Source organism: Harpia harpyja, chromosome 1, assembly GCF_026419915.1.
Source record: "Harpia harpyja isolate bHarHar1 chromosome 1, bHarHar1 primary haplotype, whole genome shotgun sequence".
Classification (NCBI taxonomy): Eukaryota; Metazoa; Chordata; class Aves; order Accipitriformes; family Accipitridae; genus Harpia; species Harpia harpyja.
Genome location: NC_068940.1, coordinates 108728409 through 108755114, shown reverse-complemented (window position 1 = coordinate 108755114; position 26706 = coordinate 108728409). Strand labels below are relative to the sequence as shown.

At 62.1% G+C, this 26706-nt stretch overlaps 2 protein-coding genes across 2 annotated transcripts in view; both read left to right on the top strand.

The window, feature by feature from the left end:
* Positions 1-23709, top strand: part of LOC128139213 (uncharacterized) — a 42213-nt gene extending 18504 nt beyond the window's left edge. The window contains exons 18-29 of the mRNA XM_052781342.1: positions 368-845; positions 1517-1643; positions 3378-3491; positions 3735-3845; positions 6074-6986; positions 8862-9018; positions 13995-14165; positions 15041-15433; positions 16741-16867; positions 17693-17806; positions 18815-19069; positions 21087-23709. Of these exons, the coding sequence (XP_052637302.1) occupies positions 368-845; positions 1517-1643; positions 3378-3491; positions 3735-3845; positions 6074-6986; positions 8862-9018; positions 13995-14165; positions 15041-15433; positions 16741-16867; positions 17693-17806; positions 18815-19069; positions 21087-22180 (4054 nt within the window). The 3' untranslated portion in view covers positions 22181-23709. The remainder of the gene's footprint in view (positions 1-367; positions 846-1516; positions 1644-3377; positions 3492-3734; positions 3846-6073; positions 6987-8861; positions 9019-13994; positions 14166-15040; positions 15434-16740; positions 16868-17692; positions 17807-18814; positions 19070-21086) is intronic.
* Positions 22661-23709, top strand: LOC128151962 (uncharacterized). The gene is made up of 2 exons (XM_052809854.1): positions 22661-22798; positions 23013-23709. Exons 1-2 carry the CDS (start codon positions 22661-22663, stop codon positions 23475-23477), a joined length of 603 nt encoding a protein of 200 aa, XP_052665814.1. The 3' UTR covers positions 23478-23709.
* Positions 23710-26706: the final 2997 nt, after the last annotated feature.

Below are 26706 nucleotides of genomic sequence, written 5' to 3'. Positions count from 1 at the left end.
GCGGCGCTGCGGCGCGCAACCCCCTCCCTCCCCTCCCCGCCGCCGTTCCCAGCGTGCACCGCGCTCTCGGCATGGCCGCTCTGCCCCGCCGCTGCTGAGGAGGCGCCGGGCCCGCTCCGCCGCCGCCCGCTCCGCTCCGCCGCCGCCACCGCCCGCCGCGCCCCGCAGGGCCATGGCCGACTGGGCCCCTGCTCAGGTAAGCGCTGCCGACGCCCCCTCTCCCCCCCCCCCCGCCGGCCGACGCCCCCCCCCCCCCCCCCCCAGGCCTGGCCCCGTCTCCCGTCCCCCGGCGGCGGCCGGGCCCGAGGGTTCTCGGCACCGGTGCGGGCCCGTCCCGTCCCGTCCCCCTCCGCGGGGTCCGGTTTAGCCCGTGGCTGCCCGGACGTCGGGTGGGGTACTGCCTCGCTCGGGCGGCGGAGCCCACGGCCTTGTCTGTGCCCCCGCAGGACCTGGAGTGGGACATGGAGTCCCAGGAGCTGGCCCTGGAGCAGCCCCTGCCCGCCCCCGAGCAAGGCCCCGCCGGGGAGGCCGAGCTGCCGGCCGCCGAGATCTCCCTGACGCTTGTCACCGAGATCCAGGCTGTGGATAGGAAGGTGGACGCCCAGGCCGCCCAGCTGATGAACCTGGAGGGGAGGATGAGGATGGCAGAAACCAAGCTGATCGGCTGCGAGAAGACGGCGGTGGAGTTTGGGAACCAGCTGGAGAGCAAGTGGACCGCGCTGGGCACCCTCATCCAGGAGTACGGGCAGCTGCAGAAGCGGCTGGAGAACATGGAGAATCTGCTGAAGAACAGGAATTTCTGGATCCTGCGGCTGCCCCCGGGGGCGAAGGGAGAGGTCCCCAAGGTAACGGTCTTCTGCTCCGTCTTCGAAACGGGGTTGTTCCGCACATACTCTGTTCTCACAGCCCCGTTTCGGGGCAGCTGCGGTGCTGAGCGGGACACGGCTTCCCTGCAATGGTGTCTTTCCTTTTGCACTTGGCGAGAAGCACTAGCACAGGTCCCTTTGTGTTAATTACGCACCACTCGTTATATATGTCTGATCCTCACTGAAACGCATCGGCTGGTCTGTGTGGGGTCACACGCTCCTTACCATGGCTGGAGCCGTGTTTGAGTCATGCAGAATTGTGTGGCTCAGCCCCACGCGCCTGGCGGGTTTGGTGACATCCCCAGTGTCTGTTCAGAGGCAACTGGTGGCAGAACCACATCAAAAATGAAACAGGAAAAGAGTCTATGTGTTGGGCACTGTGCACAGGACATCGCCCGCAGCGCAAGGAGGCTGAGCAGTGGGCCGGGTGCAGGCAGGTGATGAGGGAAAACCCCATCGTGTCCCTTGCGGGCAGGGGTGAAGCTGCCTGAGCCAGCCACGGGGGTTGAGCGAGGCATGGGGGAAGGAGCAGGTGTTGCTGTGTGGGACTGTTCTGTGCGGTGCTTGAGGAGTTTGAATGAGAAAATGTCCCTGGGCATTTTCTTCAACGAGAGGCAAAACGCCTGAGCATATGATGCTTCTAATCGCAGGTCCCCGTGGCGTTCAACGATGCTTCATTTAACTTCTCTGAGGAGGAGTGGAAGAGCTTGAACGAGTGGCAGAAGGAGCTTTACAGGCATATCATGAAAGGCAACTACGAGGCCGTCATCTCGATGGGTAAAGACGAGCCGGGGTTTGCCCTCAGCCTTCTTATGCGCCAGGTTTTCTGGAAAGCACCGCTGTGCCTGGCAGGATCGGGGAGGGTGGATGGTGTGCTGGTCTGGGAACGCGTTATGCCGGCTTTTGACGGCAGCCCTGGCAGTTAGTTCAGTCCTCACCGGTTCAGTTTAGCGGTGGATGGACGTCACGAGCATCGCTGCAGTGACCGCGTCTCCCTGACGGTCTCTGTGGCCGGTAGGAGCCAAGCGAGCACCTGGGTCGTGAGGAGGAGGGGAAGTGAGAGGACCCCAAGCCAAGTAAAGATGGGGAAGAGGGGAGTTTTTGTCACGCAAAGGTCCACAGATCCACTGCGCTGGGTGCGTCAGCCCACTCGCCGCTTAGGGCAGCAGAGGGGTGCCCTGCCTCTGAGGTTCCTTCCAGCCCTTTCTGTGGGTGATCAGTCCTTCAGCTGCAGAGCCTTTCGTAAGGGAGGAGAGTGAGATTTGCAACCTGCCTGCCTTGGTGCTCTGTCTGACCCCAGCCTCATCTCAGGGGAGGTTTCTCGCGCAGGCTGTTGTGGTACCTGCTCTTGTAGTGCTGGGGTGGAGCTGGGGAGAAGCAGCAGGCGAAGGCAGGCTCTGCCTTCTGCTTTCCCCTCCAGCAGCTCAGGGCAGCATGTTCAAGGCTAAACAAACGTGCTCTGCTCGCTCCTTCCAGTCCCGGCTGCGGGCATTCCCTCCAGGGGACGTGTTGCCTTCGCGAGCACCTACGTGTGTTCTGAGAAGTGACCTTGCCTTGGCTAGACGTCTGCGTGAGGTGGGTGGGAGCGCAGACACGGTCCCTGGAAGACAGGCCTGTGCTGGGGCCACTGGTGTGCAGGCTCACCTGCCAGCCAACTCCGGGTGATCCAGGCCTTTTGTCTTTTTTTTTTTCCCTTTCTTCCTTTATGTTTTTTGAACAGAGGTCTTCTGCAGTCCCTGTGTGCAAGGGATAAAGGTGAAGGATAAATACTGTCCCCGGTTCTCCTGTTTAAAAACAGTCCTGCGTCCTACTCTAGAGGCACAGGAACGTTACGGTCCCGCTGAAGGGGATCTGTGGATCTGAGCCTGGAGCTTAGAAAAATGTATCTGTGCTTCGTCTGAAGGTTTCCTTTGAGTAACGAGGTTTAGGGGTTTGGCCCTCATATAAGGCAAACGGATCCACCACAGCAGATTAATACCCAGAGACTCACACTTGTTTGGAAATGAAGTTTTCCGCTCTCCGTCCTAGGAGAGATTGTGATTGTCCCCTTTCCCCCACCAAAATCCGCAAGCAGCCTGTGACTCGGACGAGTAGGATGGAGCGGTCCTGGCTGGAGGGAACCGCATGGGGAGGGCACTTCCCCTGCTGCCGCTGGCTGACAGCTCTGGTGCTGTCCCCGAGCTGAAGTCCCCATTGTAATGGATCCGCGGACCTTAGCAGAGAGGAGAAGAAAGGAAGCCTGGAGGTAAGCACAGATGCATTTTCTTATTCTCCTCCTCACGCTGCAGGCTGGGAGGTGCTCCTCACCTGAGCAGAATGTGCTCCTGCAGTCCGCTCATGTTCCCAGGGCCCAGACAAGGTGAGCGGTGCAGATGTGTGAGAGCATCTTCTTAAGCCTCTCTTTCCATTACCCGTCATCCCCAGCAGCGAAGGAAGGTTGGTGGGCAAAGGTTTGAGAGTCTCTCTCCTGCAAGGGCAAAGAAAATGTTCCGATCCTCTTTTTACGTGCAGATGCTGCCATTTCGAAGCCTGACCTCCTGTCACGGATTGAGCAAGGAGAGGATCCCAACGCGGAGGATCAGGATGACTCTGAGGGAGGAGAAACCCCTACAGACCCCAGCACCGGTAAGCCATAAGGTTCCCAGGACTCAGTGGGGAGGTGGACAGCAGACACGTGGCTGCCACCGCCTGCCTGCGCTCTTCCACTTGCCTCTGCTGTTGAGTTTTGCCAGCTCTGCCCTTGGGTACAGGGGTGACTTTGCTTTCCTAGTCAGCTCTCACCTGATGCGGCCATCTGTCCCGAAATCCTCTGTAACACAGCTGGGAGGCGTGAGCATAAAATCCTGTCATTCTTTCTCTTGTGCACAGAGTTTTCCTTTCCTGGTCCGGATGACAGCTCGTGGAGTAAATATGAAGAGACTCTGGCTGAAAGCCACGAGGGCTCTGAAGAAGAGGAAAGCATGGAGGTCCCTAGTACATGTGAGTTAGAAGCGCAGAGCTTTGCCGAGGGCTGCGCAGAGGGGGAGACAGAGGCGGGCTCAGGCTCTTGGCACTTGCTGGGGATTGCCCGGGGTGAGATCCTGCCTTCACCATAGTCTCTGCCAGGCTTGCCTCAAGGGTCAGCGTGGGAGCTGGACGGCAGCCGAGGCAGATCGATAGCATGCGTGCAGAAGAAGCTGCAGTACACAAGCAGCAGGCTGTAAAAGCAGCTGTGGGCTGGCAAGGGGGAGCAGATCACCTGTACGGTGTCACATCACTCGGCGAGGTAGCGTGTTTGGTCAGCCTTGAAGTGGAGATGAGCAGGAGCACACATGGTACAGGCAGGCTTCGATGGCATTGGCAACAAAGTTCTTAAAAGTCTTTTCCACGAATATGTAAAGTGGTATTTTTCACAGCTTTCTCTGTCAGCCAAATGTGAGGCTTCTTGTGGCACGGCAAAAGGCATGTCCTTGTCATCGCCCCATCGCTCCAGGTCCCTACTCTGAAGCCTGGGGACACATGAGCCGCTTTGGGAAGCATCCCTTGCTAGGATGTGTTTTTTGCCTTCCCAGCCTCATTCTTGGAAGCAGCTCAACTGTTCTGGCTGATGCCTTTCCAGAATCTCAGCCTGATGCAAACAAAGCGGCCCGTTTTCAAGCCACACGTTTAGATGTCTGGCAAAGTGACAAGCAGGTGAAGAGCCCTGTGATAGGGAGTGCCAAGCAGTCTTCTCTGGGCACGCAAATGCTCGGCACAGCTTTACCTTCTCGCACTCTGCAGAAACCTGTGGTTTTTTCAGCCCGCTTCTCCACATCCGCAGATCCTCTGGGCTCTTTTCATCCTCCCTTTGCCAGGGTCCTTGGCGGTTGCTTTGAGTTACCGTTTTTACCATGGGAGATCCTTCAGCTCCGGGCCCTGGACACGCCCAGAAGGAAAAGAGGTTTTATTCCCCTTCCCTCAGCTTTTTTTTGGCCTTTATACTAAACCAATGTTTTCAAAGACCTGTTCTGCTTCACCTCCTGCTGAGGAACCCACTTTTTCCCTTTGTCTAGCTATATATAGAGATCTCATTATCGTACTGTCTGAGCTTTCCCAAGAAGTCTTTATCGATGATCTGGATGAGGGGATCGAGTGCACCCTCAGAAAGTTTGCAGATGACACCAAGCTGGGAGGGAGGGCTGATCTGCTTGAGGGTAGGAAGGCTCTACAGAGGGATCTGGACAGGCTGGATCAATGGGCCGAGGCCAACTGTATGAGGTTCAATAAGGCCGAGTGCCGGGTCCTGCACTTGGGTCACAACAACCCCATGCAGCGCTACAGGCTTGGGGAAGAGTGGCTGGAAAGCTGCCTGGCAGAAAAAGACCTCAGGGTGTTGGTTGACAGCCGGCTGAGTACAAGCCAGCAGTGTGCCCAGGTGGCCAAGAAGGCCAACGGCATCCTGGCCTGTATCTGAAATAGTGTGGCCAGCAGGACTAGGGAAGTGATTGTCGCCCTGTACTCGGCACTGGTGAGGCCGTACCTCGAGTCCTGTGTTGTTTTGGGCCCCTCGCTGCAGGAAAGACATTGAGGTGCTGGAGCGTGTCCAGAGAAGGGCAACGAAGCTGGTGAGGGGTCTGGAGCACAAGTCTTATGAGGAGTGGCTGAGGGAACTGGGGTTGTTTAGCCTGGAGAAAAGGAGGCTGAGGGGAGACCTTATTGCTCTCTACAACTACGTGAGGGGGGGTTGTAGTGAGGTGGGTGCTGGTCTCTTCTGTCAGGTGGCTGGAGATAGGACAAGAGGAAATGGTCTCAAGTTGCGGCAAGGGAGATTTAGGTTGGATATTAGGAAAAATTTCTTCACTGAAAGGGCTGTCAAGCACTGGAACAGGCTGCCCAGGGAAGGCATTGAGTCACCATCCCTGGGGGTATATTTAAAGAGATGTGTAGGTGTGGCACTTAGGGACATGGTTTAGTGGTGGATCTGGCAGTGTTAGGTTAATGGTTGGACTCAATGATCCTAAAGGTCTTTTCAAACCTCAATGATTCTATGGTTCCAAGTCAAAATACTTCAGCTTTGGTTGTATTCCAGTACTGCTTAGGTAGCTCCCAGAGGGGACTTGCAACCCTGTAGTGCCAGGTACTGTCTTGAGCTTACAAAAGAGACCAACTCTGCCCCGAGAGAATTGCGGTCTAAATACTGAGGCAGTTCTTATCTCAAAGAAATGACATGAATGTCTCTGCTCTGCCAGATGAACAGCAGTGTGATGAGGAAGGTCCCGAAAGCCTTGAGCTTCCTAGCTCATTGGCGGGAAAGTGGGAAGAGGTTTTCTCAAGCCCAGAGGAAGAGGTCAAGCCAAGCAGCAAGAGCCGGAGCGGATCGACCCCGCAGCAGAGAACCGCAACAGGCAACGGGCTGAGGCGCTCCGCACGCCGCGGGAGAGACTTGGCCAAGAAGGACACTCCTGAGGACGCGGCCGCAGTAGAGGGGCCGTACATCTGCTGCGAGTGTGGGGAGAGCTTCCTGGACAAGCAGCTCTTTGCCACCCATCAGAAAGCGCACGCCAGTGAGGAAGCCTGCACTTCCCTGGAGCACGGAGAAAGCTTCAGGCAGAAATCCAAAACCCCTACGAAAGCCCAAGGGCCCTCCCGCTCCAAACCGTCCAAGCGCCCCGATGGGGAGAAGGGCTCTGGTTTCAAGTACGGCTTTGTCAGGCACCAGGTGAACAACATGGTGGAGAGACCGTACACCTGCTCCCAGTGCAAGGAGAGCTTCAGCCTGGAAGTGAGCCTTATCTTGCACCAGAAGCTCCATACGGGGAAGGGCGATGGGCCGCTGACGTGCACCTACTGCGGGAAGGACTTCCGAGACCTCTCCAAAGCCATCCGCCATCAGCGCATCCACACCGGGGAGAGGCCGTACCAGTGCACCGAGTGCGGGAAGAGCTTCATCCGGCGGGACCACCTGCTCAAGCACTGGCGGGTCCACACCGGGGAGACCCCCTACCAGTGTCCCGTCTGCGGGAAGCACTTCCGCTACAAAGAGTCTCTGAATTGTCACCAGAAAATCCACTCCCGCAACCCCCGGCCCATGGAGGATTCGCAGCACAATCTGGAGTCGGCAACTCAAACCGGCCATTTCTGCGTGAAAAAAGAAACTAAGCAGTAGTGCTGCGGTGGGAGGCCGGGGCAGAAGGGCTCGCAGTTACGATGACGGTCTAGCAGGTGGACGTGCAGCATGATGGGAGGTGAACTTGTATCGCAGCTAATCCATGTGGTCATGCTACAAAGCCCGCTTTGTTGAAGCATCAAAGGAATTCCTCTTAAAAACTCTGATCGGACGGCCTAGGCACCTTTTCGACCCCGCGGGGTTACGTGGGACTTCCATAGCGGCGTAGGCCTTGTACTAGTTGTCCCCTACGCAGGTTTGGATTTTGCCTGTAGAGAATAATCCCGAGCGATTCTCTGGGGTCCGTATTTAGCAGGTGTTTCCCCACCTATCTTTGTGCATATTCAGGAGTGACAAGCTTTCGCTTTCTTTTTTCCACTCGTTTCACCGCAAGGCTGGAAGCGCGAGGGAGGGAGGGAGGGAGGGAAGGAAGGTGCCATTCCCAGGCAACTGGCCGCCCGCTCCCATTGCGTTGCCGGACCTCGAACGGCAGCCCCATGCTGCAAGGCCAGGGCTGGGATGAAGGGAAGAGAGGCGAGGCAGAGACGTGGTTAGGGGCACGACGCAGGATCTGTCAAAGGCAAAAAAGCGGAGAGGAGAGAGCGGCAAAGAGCAAGGTGAGAAAAAGTAGGTGCAGGAGGAAAGGACGAGCAGGAGAAGGGGCTGAGGACATTGGAGCAGGAGGAGTCAGGAAGGGCAGCGTGTGGAGGCGCGGTCGGGTAACTCACCCGAGGAGGACACGTCTCTGTTCTTTCGAAGGATGTTACTGGCACCAGTCGGGCTGTAGTTTCCCTCTGGCCCAAGGGAACGGAGCCACTGGTCCATCACACAAACTCCTGTCAATGAAGGCGATTTTATTATTATTTTTTAACTGGGTTTGGTCTCACACTCAGGTAAGTCAGACGAGTGAAAGCAACTTCTCCTAACCCCTGTAAAGAGCTGTTTGGTTTTTAGTTAATCTAGAAGTAGTATATTATTATTATATTATTATTATTATTATTAATTATTATTATTATTATTATTATAATACTACAAGGAAATGTGTGGCACTATATTTCACAGTTGATCTAAAACACTTAAATGTATAACTGACCGGAGTTTTTCAGATGTCTGTGTAAATATTGGTTGACTTCTCGGAGCTAATTAGTGTTGTTCCTGAGGTGGCTATAAGTGGTGTCTCTTCCGCTGTGTATCGTCAGCTGCTGGTTCGTGATCGTGTTTTGTAATAACTTTTGTAAAGTCTGTCAATACAGTGTTTCCATTCTGAAGCCCGTGTCGGGTGAGTGATGGCAGCCCCAGTCCTCTCGCCAGCCTCTGTGTTTCGTCCTTGCTCACCCCTCTCCTGCAGTGATGCCTGCAGCACCCTTGCCCGGCACCCGGCTGTTATTTATTAGCTTTTTCCAGGTAACTTGCACAACTGGAGAACCGCACAAGCCAAGCCGAGCATCCGGGGAGTCAGGTCCGGCAAACAAGGCTGCTCGGCGCGGCTCTGGGGCTGCTGTGGTCGGTGTCTGGCATTTGGGGTTCGTGTTTTTAAGCTTTTTCTCTGCTGCCACTGTGGCTGGAAGCAGATTTCGGTTTTATGCAAGAATTAACGTCGCAGCTCTGGGAGCTGGCCTGCACCACGCACAAATAGGGCTGCAGCAATGGCTGAGGAGTCGCTGGCCACGGCCAGGCTCTGCTGCGGGGTAGAGCCGGGACAGTCCTGTGCCGGGAGAAGCACCAGTGTGTGCGGTTGCAGCACTGCCCTGCGCCTCGGAGCTGGGTTTTCGTGGACTGGCCCTCTGGCACCCACTGCGGCAGGCGAGAAGAGCCCCGGCACGCTCTGCTGAGGGTCCAGCCGCCGACGCTGCGCGTTCATCTCTCGCCAGACAGGGCGGCCTGGCCCTGCGGCACCCCACGGCATCCCGGCGGAGCTGGAAGGACCTTGGCACACCGGGCTGGGCTCTCTCGTGCCCGCTGCCCATCGGAGAGGCAGCCGCCGAGCCGGGCCGCGCTGGGTTTGCATTGCCGCTTCCTCGCTCGCAAGTACCCAAGTTCTTTGTACCGGGGCTGCCAATAAACTGTTCCTGCCAGGCCTGGCTCCCACGCAGGGCAGCGCGCCGTTTTATCTCGCTGTGCCAGGGCCTCGCGCGTCCCGGGGAGCGCAGTGCCGGCTGGTGGGGCTGAGCCCCGGGGACGTGGGGCTGGCGGGGGTGGGAGGGGGGTGGGCAGCAGGTGCCCTGTGGTGTCCCAGGAGGGTCCTGCCTTTCCCCATCAGCGCATCACCCATGCCAGGGTGGGGGTCCCCTCTTTCCTGGGGTGTTTGCGGAGGGGAGACTGGCACAGCCCCACACTGTGTCCCCCCCCTGCCGAGAGGCTGGGTCTGGCCCACCTAGCACCAGCATCCTGGGCTGCTCCTGGGTCTCTGCACCCAGACCTCAGCTGTCCCTATGTCCCCCCCTCTTCCACTGTCCCCCCCCCCCGCCGGTGACCTGGCCCGCAGCTCTGCAGGGTGGTGGCCACAGCTGCAGCAGACAGATCCCAAGCCCTGGCTGGTGGAAGCTCCTGTTTCTCCCCCTTTCCCATCCTGGAGCCAGGTACAGAGCAGCTGCCACCCGGCTCCTGCTCCTCTCTGCCGCTGCAAGGAGCTGCCGGCTGTGCACCGGTGCTGCACACGGGGTGCTGGGGAGGGGGGATGCGTTGTCCTTCCAAGAACTCCCCCCCCCCCCCCCCCCCCCCCAGCCCAGCATCCCCCAGGCTCTTCCCTGCTGGATCCTGGCGCAGGGGGACGATCCCCTCTCCCAGCCCTGCCCATGGTGCAGCCTGGTCCCCCCCGGGGGGCAGCCACCAGAGCCCCCCCCCAAGCTCTGACAGGGCCCAAAGGGTGGTTCTGGCTTGGGACCAAACGTGGGATGCGAACAGGGCAGCCCGTGGGCCCTGTCCGTGGGTCAGAGCCAGCGCAGGGACGTGGCATGCGTGGCCCACAGCTCCCCGGCTTCGCTGCCGGGCTGAGACCGGAGGGTGCCGGGGATCCTCAGCCAGCCCAAACCGTGCTGGGTGCCCGCAGAGCCGGAACAAGTGACCCCGGCCAAATTCTGCCCCAATGCCACGCTCCCTGGAGCAACCAGGCAGGATGGGGCTGCCTGATGCAGGGAGGGGTGCGGGGACGGAGGTGCTGGGGAGGGAGAGGAGGAGGGAAAAGGACGGCTCACGGCGGGGGAAAAAGCATCGTGCTGGATCCGGCAGCCCCAGCGCAGGGCGGCTGCTGCAGCGGCGAGGCTGAGCACGGCTCCTCGTACGAGCACACGGAGACACCATGAATATACACGTATGTACTGTGATGGTGTATACATGTTCTGTCTGTGTGTGTATATATATATACACGCATACATACATGGCCTGCAGCCCAGATCACAGGCACTCACACGACCAGAGCACCAGTGGCTGCATCCTGATCCCTCTCTGGCTGATTGCGATGAAGATCCACTAGTGGGAAATAAACATACATGATAAATACACATAGATCTCTTTCCATACGCACAGCGTGGGTCCCTCCAGCAGCCGGGCTCAGGCACCCCCTCTGCCCAGTAGCTGCCCCTGGATCCCAGTTTCCCCAGTTGGACTGGGACATAAAAACCCCAGGCAGTGACACCCGTCCCCATCCCAGCGCTGCTCCCAGTGTCCCCTGTCCCTAATTTGGGTCCCCACCTGCCGTCACACCCCTGTGCTCCCATGGGAGCATGGAGATGGGCATTGTACCCCCCCCAAGTGCAGGTGCCGGTGGGCAGCCTGTGCTCCTCGCCCCAGCATCGCAGCGGTGACGGGATTCGTCCTCGTCCCCGTCTCCCTCGTCCCCTCCCTTTTTCCGCAAAGCAAAGGGTTTCCTGCCCTCCTTCCCTGTGTTTGGTGTCACCGACTTCCCCCCATTGTCACCCCATGCCGGGGGTCCCTGAGGTCAGGAGCGGGAGCGAAGCCGTGTGCCGGGGGGCTGCTGCCACGAATGGGGCCCTGCCGGGGGGATGGGATGGGACTGGGTGGGACGGGATGGGGTGGGATGGGGTGGGGATGGGATGGGAGGGCATGGGACGGGGTGGGATGGGATGGGACTGGGTGGGATGGGATGGGACAGGACAAGACGGGACAGGACACAACAGGATGGAAGGGGCCGGGATGGGATGGGGATGGGGATGGGACAGGATGAGATGGGACGGGATGGATGGGATGGGATGGGATGAGATGGGATGGGACATGACAAGATGGGACAGGACACAACAGGATGGAAGGGGCTGGGATGGGATGGGACGAGATGGGACAGGATGGATGGGATGGGATGGGACAGGACAAGACGGGACAGGACACAACAGGATGGAAGGGGCCGGGATGGGATGGGGATGGGGATGGGACGGGATGAGATGGGACGGGATGGATGGGATGGGATGGGACATGACAAGATGGGACAGGACACAACAGGATGGAAGGGGCCGGGATGGGATGGGGATGGGGATGGGGGTGGGATGGGATGGGATAGGGACAGGATGGGGTGCGGTGGGATGAGACGGGATGGGGACGGGGTGGTACCGGGCAGAACAGGACAGGATGGGACGGGGCAGACCAGGACGGGACATGAGGGGACGGGACGGGGTGGGCGAGGACGGGAAGGGACGGGGAGGGTCCGGCGGGTCCGTGCCGCCCCCGCCGAGCCCGGACAGCGGCCGGTGCGGGGGGGTGGGTGTGTGTGTATGTGTGTGTGTGTGCCCGTGTGTGTGCGTGCCCGTGTGTGTGTGCCCGTGTAGGCTCGTCCCGAGCCGGCGGGGGGGCCGGTTTCCATGGCGACGCCGCCCTCCGGCCGCCATTTCAGAGGCCCGCGGGGCGCGAGGCCGCAGGGCCGGGGGGGGGCGGACACGGTCTCGGGGGAGGGGGCGGGCCGCCAGGGGGCGCTCGGCGCAGGCCCCGCCCCCGGCCATGGCGGCGCCCGACGGTGCGGGCCGGGCGGGGGGGGGGGGGGAGCAGCCCAGTTCCCCCAGTCCCCCCCCATCAGCCCAGTTACCCCTGGCGTTGCCCCAGTTCCTCCCAGCCCCTTCCTGGTTCCTCCCAGCTCCTTCCCAGTTGCTGCCAGCACCTCCCCAGTTGCCCCCAGTCCTTCCAGTCACCCCAGTCCCCCTCCAGTTTCCCCCAGTCTCTCCCCAGTTCCCCCAGTTTCTCCCCAGTTGCCCCCAGTCTTTCCCCAGCCCCTCCAGTCACCCCAGTCTCTGCCCAGTTCCCCCCAGTCTCTCCCCAGGCACCCCCCAGTTCCCTCCAGTCGCCCTGGCCTCTCCCCAGTTCCCCCCAGGCCTTCCCCAGTTGCCTGTCCCCCAGTGTTCCTCCCAGTCCCTCCCCAGTCACCCCAGTCATTCCCCAGTCCCCCCCAGTCCTCCCCCAGTTGCCCATCACCCAGTGTTCCTCCCACTCGCTCCCCAGTCACCCCAGTCATTCCCCAGTCCCCCCCAGTCCTCCCCCAGCTGCCCGTCACCCAGTGTTCCTCCCACTCCCTCCCCAGTCCCCCTCCAGTTCTCCCCAGTCCCCCTCCAGTTCCCCCCAGTCACCCCAGTCTTTCCCCAGTTCCCCTCCAGTTCCCCCCAGTCCCTTCCCAGTTCCCCCAGTCCCCCTCCAGTTCCCCCCAGTCACCCCAGTCTTTCCCCAGTTCCCCCAGCCCCCCTCCAGTTCCCCCCAGACTCTTCCCAGTCTCCCTCCAGTTCCCCCCAGTCACCCCAGTCTTTCCCCAGTTCCCCCAGTCCCCCTCCAGTTCCCCCCAGACTCCTCCCAGTCTCCCTCCAGTTCCCCCCAGTCACCCCAGTCTTTCCCCAGTTCCCCCAGTCCCCCTCCAGTTCCCCCAGTCCCCCTCCAGTTCCCCCCAATCTCTCCCCAGTCCCCCTCCAGTTCCCCCCAGTCGTTCCCCCAGTCCCCCTCCAGTTCCCCCAGTCCCCCTCCAGTTCCCCCCAGTCACCCCAGTCTTTCCCCAGTTCCCCCAGTCCCCCTCCAGTTCCCCCCAGTCCCCCTCCAGTTCCCCTCAGTCACCCCAGTCTTTCCCCAGTTCCCCCAGTCCCCCTCCAGTTCCCCCCAGTCACCCCAGTCTTTCCCCAGTTCCCCCAGTCCCCCTCCAGTTCCCCCCAATCTCTCCCCAATCCCCCTCCAGTTCCCCCAGTTCCCCCCAGTCCCCCTCCAGTTCCCCCCAGTCACCCCAGTCTTTCCCCAGTTCCCCCGGTCCCCCTCCAGTTCCCCCCAATCTCTCCCCAGTCCCCCTCCAGTTCCCCCCAGTCACCCCAGTCTTTCCCCAGTTCCCCTCCAGTTCCCCCCAGTCCACCCCCAGTGCCCCTCCAGTTCCCCCCAGTCCCCCTCCAGTTCCCCCCAGTCACCCCAGTCTTTCCCCAGTTCCCCTCCAGTTCCCCCCAGTCCACCCCCAGTCCCCCTCCAGTTCCCCCCAGCCACCCCAGTCTTCCCCAGTTCCCCCAGTTCTCCCCCCCAGTCCCCCCCCAGTTCTCCCCCAGTCCCCCCATCCCTCTCGCAGCCCCGCCCCGCGCGGGGGGCTCCCGGGCCCGATCCCGGGGCACACCCCCCCCCCCCCGGGCCGCCCCGCTCCGTTCCCCCGGTGGCGGGGCCGGGCCGGGGAGGAGGGGGAGGGGGCGGCCCCGACGGTGCGCGGCGGCGGCGGCGGTGATGCCGTCGGTGCGACAGGGGGCGCTGCGGTACCGGCGGGCGCCCCGCTCCGCCCCGCCCGGCGCGGCCCCCGGCGCGGCCCCGCTCGGCGGCGGCGCTCCGCCCGCCCCCTGCCGGCTCGGCGGGGCAGCGGCGGGGCCGGAGCGCCCAAACGCGAGAGCGGCGGAGCCGGGACCCGGAGCCGCGCTCGGTCTCACGCCGCCGCCGCCGCCGCCCCTCCCCTTCCCCCCCCCCCCTTCCCCCCCCCCCCACGCCTATCCCCCGGTCGGGTCGGGCCGGGCCGCGCCCCGCCCCGCCGCGCCGCCCCGCCGCGCCCCCGCCCCGCCACCGCCGCCGCCGCCGCCGCCGCCGCCCCGCCGCGCCGCGCCGCCCCGGGCCCAGCCCGATGCCCGGCGGCGGGCGGAGGTGAAGGAGCGAACGGGCGCTGGATCCTCCCGGTCGCGGCCCCCGGGGCCCCGGGCAGGGAACAAAGGGCCATGGCCGAGGGGGCTCCCGCTCAGGTAAGGGCGCCCGCCCGCCGCGCCCCGGCCCGGTCCGGCCCGGCCCGGTCCTGGCCCGGTCCGCCGCCGTTTAGCCCGGCCAGCCCGCGGGCCGCACGTCGGGGCGGGCCGCGCCGTCGGGGCCGCGGCGGGAGGCGGCGAGGCGGGCGGCGGGGCGGGAGTCGGGGCGGGGGGGGGGGGGGGAAGGAAGAGCCGGCGGGGGCTGTCAGCGCCCGGGGCTGCGGCCGCCCCCCCGGGGGGACGGGCAGCCCCCGGTGGCGGGGAAGGAGGGGGGGGGGGGGAGAGCGGCGCGCCCGGGCCGGGCCGGGCCTCCGCGGCCGGCGGCGCCCGAGCTGCCGTCGGGGCCCGGGCCTGCCCGTCCCGCCGACGCGCAACGCGGCCCCCCCCCCGCCGCCTCTTCCCGGCCCCGGCGGGTCGGGGAGCTCCCCCACCCCCCCGTGACAGATCCGCCGCCTCCCCCCCCCCCCACCGGTGACAGGCAGCCCCCCCCCCCCGTGTCACCTCCCGGTCCCCATGGCGACGGAGCACCCTTGCCCTGACAGCACCCGCCAGCCCCCCCCCCCCCCCCGCCCGGGGTGTCCCCTCGCTCGGCTGTCCCATGTCACACACAGGCCCCCCCAGTGTCACCTCCCATCCCCGCCGTGTCGGGGTGCCCCCCCCCCCAAAAACATCCCGTGGGACCCGCCGTAAGCGGTTTAGCGGGGTCAGCGCTCTCCGGGGACGCGGGGACGTCCGTCCCCACCACCCTGGGGAGGGCCGGGGGCTGCGGCAGCACCCCCCCCCCCCCAACACGTCCCCATCGATCTGGGGGGGGGGGTGTCCTGTTCTCCCCCCCCCCTTCCCTGCCGTGACCCCCCGTACCCCTCTGCCCGCAGGCGCCGGAGCCGGTGCTGCAGCCGCGCTGCCCCTCGCCCCTCCGGCCGGCAGCCGGTGCTGAGCGTACCTCGGAGCGGGAGACGCAGACGGCTGAGCTGTCCCTGACGGTGGTGGCGGCCGTGCAGGCGGTGGAGAGGAAGGTGGACTCTCATTCCACCCGCCTGCTCGACCTGGAGGGTCGGACGGGGATGGCGGAGAAGAAGCTGATCGACTGCGAGAAGACGGCGACGGAGCTGGGGAACCAGCTGGAGAGCAAGTGCGCGGCGCTGGGCACCCTCATCCAGGAGTACGGGCTGCTCCAGCGGCGCCTGGAGAACATGGAGAACCTGCTGAAGAACAGGAATTTCTGGATCCTGCGGCTGCCCCCGGGCAGGAAGGGGGAAGTCCCCAAGGTAACGGTGTCTTGGGGTGCAGGAGTCCGGATCTGCACCCAAAAAGCTCCCAAAACGCTCATGGAGGGCAGGACGGGGGGGGAGATGCGGTGGGTGAGCGGGCAGAGCCCCGGCGCAGGTGAGTGGCTCCCTGTCGGGACCTGGAGGCAGCGGAGCTGCCCCTCGCAGCTTCCCAGCATCTCCCCGGCTGGGACCCCCGTGCAGTGGGAGATGGGCCCGAGGGGAACGTCCCTCCGCGCTCAGGCTGGAGGTTTCGGTTCTTCTTCACCGCGCTGCGCAGCCCGGGAGCGATTGACTTTTTTTTTTTTTTTTTTTTTTTTTTGAGAGAGACAGAGAGAAACCCTGCTGATTTGGTGGTTCTGGTCTTTTAACCACCATTTCTTTTACAACCCTGGCGCTGCGGTGGGGGTCTCCTGGGCTGGGGAAGGAGCTGCTGCTGTGGGGAAGGGGGAACCTCTGGGATTCAGGGGAAGGCGGACGAGCTCCTCGCGCTCACAGTTGGGCTTCGCCGAGCATCAGGAGGAGCCCACTGTCAACATTAAGTTCCTACTTCCATTTCACGACCCTCTCGCTAAAGGAAAGTTTGCAGATGGGACCATGTGGGACATCGCAAAGTGAACGTCGCCGGAGAGGGCGGAGGGGGTCTGGAAAAGGGGGGTTCAGGCCCCGACACCCCGTTAGTGCAGTCGAGGAGCAGAAGCCGAGTGCCGCGTTTCCCTCGGAAGAGCTCCATCCAAACGCAGCACAGCTTGCGCATCCTGAATTTATCCTTAGAAATTATTACTCGGCAAACAGGCTTGAAAGCTGCAGTCTGCTCCCGGCCAATTTGCACACAATAACTAATGATAACTGGGAGCCCTTCAGGCCCGGGTAGAGTTTTCCCTCGAGTTCTGGGGTAATTGAATCTGGGGTTTTACGTCAGCTCATCAATAGAGATGAGGTCCAGCCCCAGCGCCCGATTTTTATCTCCTTTATTTTCCCTCCAGGCGGGTGCAAGCCTGGTCACCTCCGGAGAGTCATCCCTGCCAGTGCGGGGACTGAGAGGAGGAGGTCGGTGTCGTTTGGGGAAATCACGGTCTGAGTTCACCACTGGCAACCGGCCGTTTGGCCGAGACCTTTAATCTCCTAGAAATGCTCATCCAGGAGTTGTTCTAAATATAAAAACCAACTTGTTGATGGCCACGAAGTAGCCGAAGGCTGGCCGTGTCCGAGCGGGAGCGAGCTGCTTGCGCCACTGGCCGGAGATAACGCGCTGGTCTCCTGGGGAGCGAGACAGCCGCTTGAACCCGTGCTGCTTGTGATTGCAGGTGCCGGTGACGTTTGATGACGTGTCCGTCTATTTCAATGACAAGGAATGGGAGAAGCTGGAGGAGTGGCAGAAGGAGCTGTACAAGAACGTGATGAAGGGGAACTACGAGTCGCTGATCTCCCTGGGTAAATACGGGGTGTCCTCGCCCTGGTGAAGGCAGGTTCTCTGGGGCTCCTGGCTGCGCACAGGCTTGGGCACCTTGCGACTCCTCCTTGGGGATCCCCTCGGATCCCCTTGAGACCCAAATGTCCCATTTTAAAAGGAGACTTGAAACCACAGGAGGATGTTTCTAGTCCGGGTTGGGGCATCCCTCTGGCAATGCCCGGGTTCGTTCCCAGCTCGGGGTGAGATGCTGTCCCGGCTGGGTGGGGGACACCCGTGGGCAGGTGAGCTGGAGACCTCCCGGGGCCCCGTCCAGCCAGAGTAACTCGGTGGAAAAACCAGCACCTTCCCTGTGGCTTTTGGAAGGGCTTCTCTTCATCTTCTGGGTCTGCAGGGGGTACCAGCCCACGGGCCCCTTTAGAGGAAGCTTTTGCGGGGCGAAAAACTGTCTGATGCGGTCTTAGCTATGCTCCTTTGGAGCATTTCCTACTGAAGCTGCAGGAGAAATCCCGGCTCTGCTGGGGCCAGAGGTGAAATGCTTTTGCTTTCAGGAGAGCCAGGGATTTGCCTGAGAAGTTCTAAAACCCCTCCAGAAAAACACACAGGTCGAGTTTCTTCTGAAAGTTGGTTCCTCTGTGTATGGCACCTCAGCTCCTGTCTCCCTGAATCCCTTCTGCCCATCCGGGGAGGCCGGCCAGCCTGCAGCACTGGGCTTTTCTGCCTGCAGGCCCTTTGTGGATGTTCCCAAGTGTCTTCATGTGTCCTCCTGGGTGCTGGGGAGAGGTGGAAGTCGATACCAGGATTCCCTGTGCAGTAATCCCTCTCTCCATTCCTCTGTCTCTCAACAGACTATGCAATTTCCAAACCTGGTGTTTTGTCTCAGATCGAGCAAGGAGAGGAATCGCGGGTCAGGAACGAGCAGGACTTGGAGGAGAGCGAGATCATTACCGATGCCACCGCAGGTGAGATGGCAGCTTAGCGCGAGGGGAGCAGTAGGTTGCGTTCAGAGGAGCTGCTCCCCCCGAGGCTAAGTGTTGCTGAGAGCTGTGCCTGAGGAGGTTATCAGGAGGAGCCTTGCATACGAGCGGGAAAGGTTTGGCTAATTAGAGATTTGATGTCCAGGTACAGCTCAACATATAAACCAGGGCAAGCGGAGCCCGGAGAGTTGGGCACTAGGAGCCGTCAGCAAGGGAAGGATCTGCAACCGGCCCAGGTCCTCAGGGAGCCGGTGTGCCCGGCAAGAAAGGAGAATTGGGTCCCCTTGGGAAAATCCATCCACCCAAAAAATCCTCTCCACCCTCTCTGGTTGTGTGGATGGTGCCTGGGTTTATCCTTGGAGCATCATCCCTCCGGGGCAGGGAAGCCTGGGATCCGCACAGGGATCCGGGGTGCTGAGGGGTTTCTCCAAGTGCAGGGCTGGGAGCGAGGCACCACGGACCCCCGAGTCCCGGAGTGACTTCTGCTCTGAGATAAGGGGGGCTGATAAGGAGATAAGGAGGTGTCCTAGAAGAGACGGTGTCAGCTCTGCTGCTGGTCTCTGGCCCCGGGCTGCGGACATGGGGTCGCTCCGACCCCCTGCCTGTGCTCTTGGTCACAAGGCTCTTGAAGTTAAATTGAGGCCAACGGGAAGAGAAAAATCATCATCTGCCCACAGGGAGCTGCCGGCCCAGCGCTGCAGCTGGGGGATGTGGGGTGGCAGAGGGGTGCTGAGCTGCAGGCACCGAGTCCTCGGGCCGGGCAGAGCGAGTCCCCTGTGCCTGCGGAGGATCCCAGGCGAGAGGCAGGAGCGTGGCAGGGATGGCTGAAGGGCAGGGGCTGAAGGGAGAGCAGAAGTGGCCGAACAAATGAAACCCCTCTGCAGGATCAGCAGCCAGAGCCAGCCCGCGGGGAGCCGGTGGGGATTGTTGCGAGCGGTTTCTTCGTCCTGGCTCCCGGGATTGATGGTGGGCGGGAATCTCTCTTTGCTGCAGCTGGCATAAGGGTTGTGATCAAAACGGAGGAGCTCCTTCCTGAAGACAGCCCCGAAAACCCTGAGCTGCACGGGATGTCGGGGCAGTCGGAGGGGAGCTTCCAGAGTCCGGACGAGGAGGCAGCCTGCGAGAGCCCCTACGGCTCCGTCTCCCCTCCGAGGGACCTCCCGGGAACCAGCCTGGGTGACTCGTCCGAATACGTGGCTGACTTCAACGAGATCCAGAGAGTCATCGTTCACCACGGGAGCTGCACAGGTGAGACGCTCGGCACGTGGCTCCACGGCACGCGGCATGTCGTGGGGGCAGGAGGGGCTGTGGTGGGTGAGGCAAAGGTGGGGAATGGGTTGGACCAAAAAGAAGGGTTAAATCCCCCCCAAAACAGCACCAGAAGGCAAGTTTCTGGCTGCCGCAACCTCAAGAGCAGCTGCGGTCAGACCTCAGGCTGGGAGGAGGAGGCAACACACGCGCGGTGGACGTCAGAGCGTGCTCTCTGAGGGTACCTGACCTGCTCCAGAGCGGAGCGAGCAGTGGCTCAGTCCTCTGCGGGTGGGAAAAGCCCTTGTTACACGCAGAGACCAAGGGAAGACATGTCTCGGGCAGCTTTTTATGAGAGCCCCAGTGAGCCCCCGCTGCCGAAATCCCGCCGTTGCAGAGAGCAGGACGTCAGTTGAGGACTCCTGCCCTGGTGTTTGTCGTGCGGAGGAATGGTGTAAGCCGCTCAGACGCTTACGCACCAGAGACTGCTGGAGGAACGTGTGGGGTCCGGCACGTCGACCAGCGCGGGGGTCCCTTAGGGCAGGTCTGGAGGACGAGGAGGAGGGTGGCCGGAGGTCTGTGGTGTGCGAGCTGCTGGGAGGGAAGGGGAAGGGTGACGTTATTTAGTGATGAGATGAGAAGATGGCACCGGGCGCTTGAAGTGTAGAAGTCTGCCAGTCGGGTGGCGGATACGGGCCAGGTCCTACAGACGTGCTTAGAGGGTGGAGATGGGAAAGCAGGGAGATGGGCTGTTGGGAATGGCAGGTTCCCTGCCTTCTGACGGCTTCGCGATGGTGTAACACAAACCAAGGAAGATAAGAGTTGGGCTCTTGAGGTCCTCCTCAACTCCCGTCTCGTGGATCCTGTGGTCTCCTCACAGTTTTCTAAAGGAAACCAGCCAAGCCACCAATGGGGCTGGAGCCGATCCTTGTCTGAGAGCCGGCGCCTCTGCCAACGCGCCGGGCCCCGGCTGGTGGGGCTGAGCGGGAGCTGCGGCAACGCTCTGAGCAGGGTGCGGGTGCCGGTGGCCAGCGCTCGAGCAGCGATAGCCCCCGTGTCCATAGAGGGGAATCTCCTTGCTGCGAGGAGGTGGGAAGGAGGACCTGGGAATGCGGGTTTTCCCCACTGACCCCTCCATCGGAGGGGCGAGGGCCGTGGCCTTGATACATCCCCCTCCCGTCGGCTGCCCCTTCTTGGGAAAGCGTGGCTGCTCTTCCTAGAAAAGTACATACGCCTGGCTCAAAGTCCAGCGCAGGGTGACGTGCGAGGGATCCAATGTGGGCCTTTCCTCGGGGCGCGCTGGCTGCGCGTCCTGCTGCGCGCGTTCCCGGTAGGGCCGGTCTCGCCAAACGAAAACACCAGGTCACCTCCGGCGTTGGTGGCACAAGGGGGGGGGAGGCTGACGTGCGGCCATCCATCCCACCGCTGTTTGCCTCTGGGAAGGAGAGGGGGTCTCTCCCCGTGCCCCGTCGCGGCGAGGCTGAAGAGAAGGGACGGTCCCAGGCTGAGCACGTCGTCTCGGGAGCGGAGCTGGAGGCCGGCAGCCCTCTGCTGTGTTTCCGTCAAGCAGTGCCGTGCCGGGTGTGGGGAGCGTTGCTGTAGCCCGGCGAAACGGCAGCAGATGGAGCTGCTCTGAAATCGTTCGGCTGCCCGAGTCCTCGCAAATCAATGGCACTTCTATCCCCTGTCTCGTAGCATCGTGAATTGCAAAACCTTTTGACGGGCAGGTCTCGCCGCACCCTCCGAAGGAAGGAGCCTGTCCGGCAGGCGGTTTGTCTGTCCTCCATGTCGGGGGCTGCGCCGGCTCGCCTGGCCACCGTGAGAGGACGTGTCCCGTCCCAAGGTGCAGGGCTCTGGGCCGCAGCTGGCTCGCGTCCGGGTGGTCGGGCAGAGCAGGCAGGCAGGTGCAAACAGCCGCAGAAGCCCATGCAGATGTTTCTGTAGCAACCCCCAGGTGTATAAAAGGCCACCCCGTCCCACCCGATGACCCTAACGCTGTTCCCGTTTTCCCTCTCAGAGGACGGGATCGTGATCAAGACGGAGGAGGAGGAGGAGGAGGACGACCCCGACACCCTGGAGCCGTGCGCCATGTTCTCGGGCAGGACCGAGCCGCCGGCGTTCCCCAGCCACGAGGCCGGGCTGGGCTGCGAGGCGCAGTGCAGCTCCAAAACGCAGCCCAGGAGCCTGGCGGCCGCCCGCGTGGGGAAGCCCCCCGCCTGCGAGAGGGACTCCGGGGAGATGAAGCCGGCCATCGCCCAGCAGCGGAACCGGACGAGGGAGAGACCCTACATCTGCCCCGAGTGCGGGAAGAGCTTCATGCTCAAGATCAACTTCATGATCCACCAGCGCAACCACCTCAAGGAAGGGCCCTACGAGTGCCACGACTGCGACCTCAGCTTCCGCAACAAGCAACAGTTCCTGCTGCACCAGCGCAGCCACACGCGCCGGGGCGTGGGGGTCCCCCGGCGCCCCGAGCACGGCCTCAAGCCCCAGCCGCGGCCCCCGCCTCCGGGGAAGCCCTACAAGTGCTCCGAGTGCGAGAGCAGCTTCAGCCACAAGTCGAGCCTCAGCAAACACCAGATCACCCACGTCGGGGAGCGGCCCTTCACCTGCGGCGAGTGCCGGCGGAGCTTCCGCTTGCAGATCAGCCTCATCATGCACCAGAGGATCCACGCCGGCAAGAGCGAGATGGCTTTCCTCTGCCCCCAGTGTGGGAAGAACTTCACCCGGCCCTCCCACCTCCTGCGGCACCAGCGGACTCACACCGGCGAGCGGCCCTACCAGTGCAGCCAGTGCGAGAAGACCTTCAGCGAGAAGTCCAAGCTCACCAACCATTACCGCATCCACACCCGGGAGCGCCCGCACGCCTGCGCCGTCTGCGGGAAGGGTTTCATCCGCAAGCACCATCTCCTGGAGCACCAACGCATCCACACGGGCGAGCGGCCCTACCACTGCACCGAGTGCGGCAAGAACTTCACCCAGAAGCATCACCTCCTGGAGCACCAGCGGGCGCACACCGGCGAGCGGCCCTACCCCTGCACCGAGTGCACCAAGTGCTTCCGCTACAAGCAGTCCCTCAAGTACCACCTGAGGACGCACATGGGAGAGTGAGGGGCTGCCGACGGCTTCCTCTCCCTCCCCTCTCTCCCTCCGGCCCTCCTCCTCCTCCTCTTCCTCCTCCGCTCATCTCTCCCACCCTCCCTCTGTCTCCATCCCCCCACCCCCACCCCCGGCTCAGGGCATGGACATCAAGGAAGCTTTGTGTGGTAGCGCCGCTGGTCTGGTGGAGACGGCTAGGCTGATTGGAAATAAATTAATTAATTAAAGCAAACAACGCGCGGCAAAATTAAAAGATTATATATATATAAAATTAACAGAAGCAGCTGATTTAGGGGAAATCCTCACCATCAGAAAAAAGCAAACAAACCAACGACAAAAGAAACCTGTACAGGGTGTTTTGCCGGAGTAGGACTCTTAACTGCTTTTTAAATCTACTGTTTGGTTTTTTTAATAAATGTGGAGGAACTTTTTATTTGATAAGCAAACTTAGGATCACCAAGATTTTTTTTTTTTTTTTTTTTTTTTTTTTAAATGCTCTGTAGGCTGATTCTGGCACAGTCACTTTTGTCCAGGAGCTCTGCAGAGGCGCTGCCTCGTCTCAGCTTTCCAGGCTGGACGCGACAGTCGCTCGGCAGCGTGTGGCGACAAGGAGCTCCCGGCCAGGGGGAGGTGAGTAATAAATAGATCCAGATGACGAGGAAGTTCTCCGTGTGTCTAGATTTGAAGCGCTGATAGGTGCCTGCCCGGCCCTCGGGGCTGTGATGCACTCCTGAATTATACAATAGAATAAAATACTAGTTGCAGTAAAAGAACCTTTTTCTGGTAGGACCCCATCAGCAAGGCTCCTCCAAACACTCATTTCTAGCACTTAATCCTTCCGCAGCAGCAGACACCTCTCCGGCGAGCGGCGACCCCGGGCGCCCGACCCTCCCGCCGCCACGAGAGCTGCACCGAAGGCATCGCCGGCCGGCGCGAGACGCGGGAGCGGTTTGTAGATGTGGGTCTTGCCGCGGGGTGCCGTGGGGGTCACGATGTACCTGTGCACAAGACCTTGACCTGTTTAACTGCTCTTCTGCTCTCTTGGAAACGCGCTGCGGCGAGCGGGCCGCCCTCGCCCCTTGCCGGTGGCATCGACCACACGCTCCCCAGCGGCGGGAGCAGCAGGACTCCTGCCCCAGACAGAGGAGCGGGTCCTGGGCCAGCTCCAAGAAAAGCCCCGGCCATCTCGGGGCTGCCTGCGGGAGACCTCCCGGCTCCCAGGCACCCGCTGCCGGGGTCCCTCGCCACGTGGCTGTGGCTGTGGTCGCGGCGGGTGGGACACGGGCCGGTCTCCTTGCTGTTGGTTTGAGCTCCCGTCTCCAGCGGCTCGGTTCTCCGCAGTCCCGGCTCATCCCTCGTCGCAGCTCCCGTGGCTGGGCTGCGGCTGGGTGAGATGCACCCAAAGGGCCGGGCGGTGGCCGGAGCGGTGACGCCAGCTTCCCGGTGCGCGCCGGGCTTCTGGCTGACGGGTGCCGTGGGGAAGGCGGTGTCGGATCTCATGTTGGACAGTGGCATCAATAAACAGAGCGATGATGGGATAAGTTGTCGGGACCTCTTAATGTCTTTGCAGAACCAAAGTCCTCGCTCCAGGACTTCCCGTGTGTATGAACCCCTCCTAAATTTGTAATTTACAGCCTCTTCCGTGCTAGAAAGCGCCCGAGGGCAGCGCAGCCACGTGGAGCTGCCGAGAGCTGCTGGCCCGTCACCACCATGGAGAGAAGCATTTCGGGGCTGCCAGGGCAGGCTCCAGCCGACGTTCCTGTGTTCCCGCTGCTGGGGTGGTGCCTGAAACTCCCTGGGAGCAGTTTGGGGTCCCAGGTCACAGCGTGCAGTCTGACATGGGTTAAACATGCTGTGACGGTCAGGAGGGCCTGGCTGCAGCCCCTTGCCCGGCTGGCTGCCTCGTGCCCCTCAGCAGCCTCCCCGCATCCCCCTCATCAGGGCTAAATGCAATTAGAGGGAATAAAGAGATGAAGAGCAGAACTGACTCTGGCTCTCAGCAGCTCGTGTTCATCATGCTGGCAGTGCCGCGGACCCAGCAACGTCCTTTTTTTCTTGCTAAAAATGGATGGATTCAGCTTTTTTTTTTTTTTTTTTGGCAAAGCAGCCACTTAGGTGCCCCTACTAGCAAAGGGAGCCCGGCTGCCCCGCCGCAGTGCCGGGACCTGCCCGGGGAGCCTTGGGGACCGGCAACTCCTTCCTTGCCTCGGCATGGCCGGGCTGGCAGCACCCACGCTCTGCTCGGTGTCACCGGGCCCCATGCAGCGACCGCTCCCCCGCTTCTGCTGCTCCTCGCCGGCCATGCATGCGTGTGAAGGCGGCGGGTTGCTGGACGCTGCCGGGATTTAACCACATCCAGGTGACCTTCAGCGGCTTGAATGTCAACAAGCCTGTCTGCAGCTGCAGCTCCCACGCCGGGAGGGGACGACGTGGCCATCGTGGCCCCCGACCGGTGCCGAGCTCGGGGTGGCAGCGAAAAAAATGCAGAGGTGGCGGGGCTGCAGGGCACAAATCTGGGGGTGGCACGTGCCGCGACCCCGAGTCGTCTGCAGGTTATCCGTGCCCTCCGCTTAATTGCAGGTGGGTTTGTTCAGGGAGCGTCGAAAGCTGCACGGCTCTCAGCTAAAGCACCGCTCAACCGTGGGGGTTAACGGCACCATCCCGCAGCAGGACTGACTTTTCGAGGGCTCGCATCCCCACAGGTTTGGGGGGGCTTAGGCCTTCCTGGCTCAGGGTGCCAGGGGAGCTGGATGCGGCTGCAACCTGAAGGCAGCAGCCCCCGGGACAGGGGACAAGCAGGAGCCACCACTGTCCCCGTTTGGGTGTAATATGGGCAGCGTACCCCCCCGGCAGCACCCCAGCACCAGCCCGCACTGCAGCCCAGAGGCTCTGGCCGAGCGGGGAGACCAGGCTGTCACCCCGGGATGCTGCAACGATGGCGAGACCAGGCTGTCACCCCGGGATGCTGCAACGACGGCGAACAGGGGGCTGCAAGCATCGTGCCGCAGCCGCCGGGATGGAGTCTGGGGACCCGCTGTGGCGGGGAAGCAGGCATTGGGGTGGCAGGGGTTTTTGGCAGGGCACAGCCCCCCGCAGGGCAGTAACCACCTGGGGGGGGGGGGGTTATTCGACTGCTTTATTGCCCAGCTGCCTTCAGCGCGTCAGGGATGTGCGGTGCCCCCGAAAATGCCGGGGTCGCTCCTTGGGCCCCGGCTGGCAGCACACCAGGGTGGCAGAGGAGCAGAACCGACAGCTGAACTCGGGGGGGTCTGATTTGGGGAGGGGGGGGTCCTCTTCCCTAAGCACCGCTGCTGCCCTTCTGGGTGTTTTGGGGGCTGGGGCGAGAGCAAAGGAGACACTGTGAGAGCCGGTGGCGGCTGTGGGGTGCGGGGATGGAAGCCAGAGCCCCCCTGCCCCGAGGCGGCCGCTCGGTTTGGTGGGATTTCACGCGTGCAAGAAGGGGCCGACGGCGTGCGGGAAGATAGCTGGCCCTGGGGAAGCGGCTCACGGACCGGATTACACTCGGCTCCCGCATGTCACAGCTGCTGCACTGACACAATCCCTTAAACTGCATTAAGCCCCAACCCCGGCGGGTGGGAAGCGGCTCCTGCAAGCATGAGGCCTCGGGAAAGATCCCGCTCCACACCTCCAACCCGCCCACGATGGCCCGAGATGGGGCGAAGCTCCCCAGCGCTCCCGGGCGCGTTTCAGGTAAGAAATGATTAAATTTATTTAAGCAGCCAGAGCATCCAAAGCGGCTGGCAGCACTGTGCCGAGGCGTGCCGGCTTGCAGCCCTGGCCACCCAGGAGGGCTCTGACTGCTCCGGGGAACTGCAGCATCCCTTTTTTAAATAATTTATAAAGCAGAGAGGGCAAAACCCCAGCAGCGGGCTCCAGGCTGGGTGTCCCATGGGGTTCAAGGGGCCTCCCTGTCCGGGAGCTGCTGGGCAGCATTGCTGGAGAGCACGGGCCAGCAGCGGGGTCTGGCAGCAGGGACCATCTCCCCAGCCCGCTGCACCCCATGGCACGCTCCGGCTCTTGCACCAGTGCCCCGGCGCAGGGTGGGATGAGGACTCACACTCACCCTCACACACGCACCATTCCTCCCCGGGCTGTGGCTGCCGGCATCACCCCCGCTCCCGTGGGCTGCCCACGGCCACGCGTGTGTGCAGACATGGACGTACACAGAGCGGGGCCCTGTGCTCCCCCCGCTGGCGTCTCCCTGCTTGTTCCTCCCCGGTTTGCACACATGCACACGCGTGTGCTGAGATGCAGGTGCATGAACGTACAAAGGGAGACACAGACACCCCCACACATGCAAAAACACACACGTAATGACATGGATGCACACACACAAGGATACACACATGGACACATAAATGTACACAGATGTATATGTACCCCTTATACACCCAGCTACACACACAGACGTACACCTACACACCAACAACCAAATACATGTATGGAGACACGCACACACAGACACATGCGCCCATACATGTGCGCGCGCACACACACAAATGCGTGCACACACATAC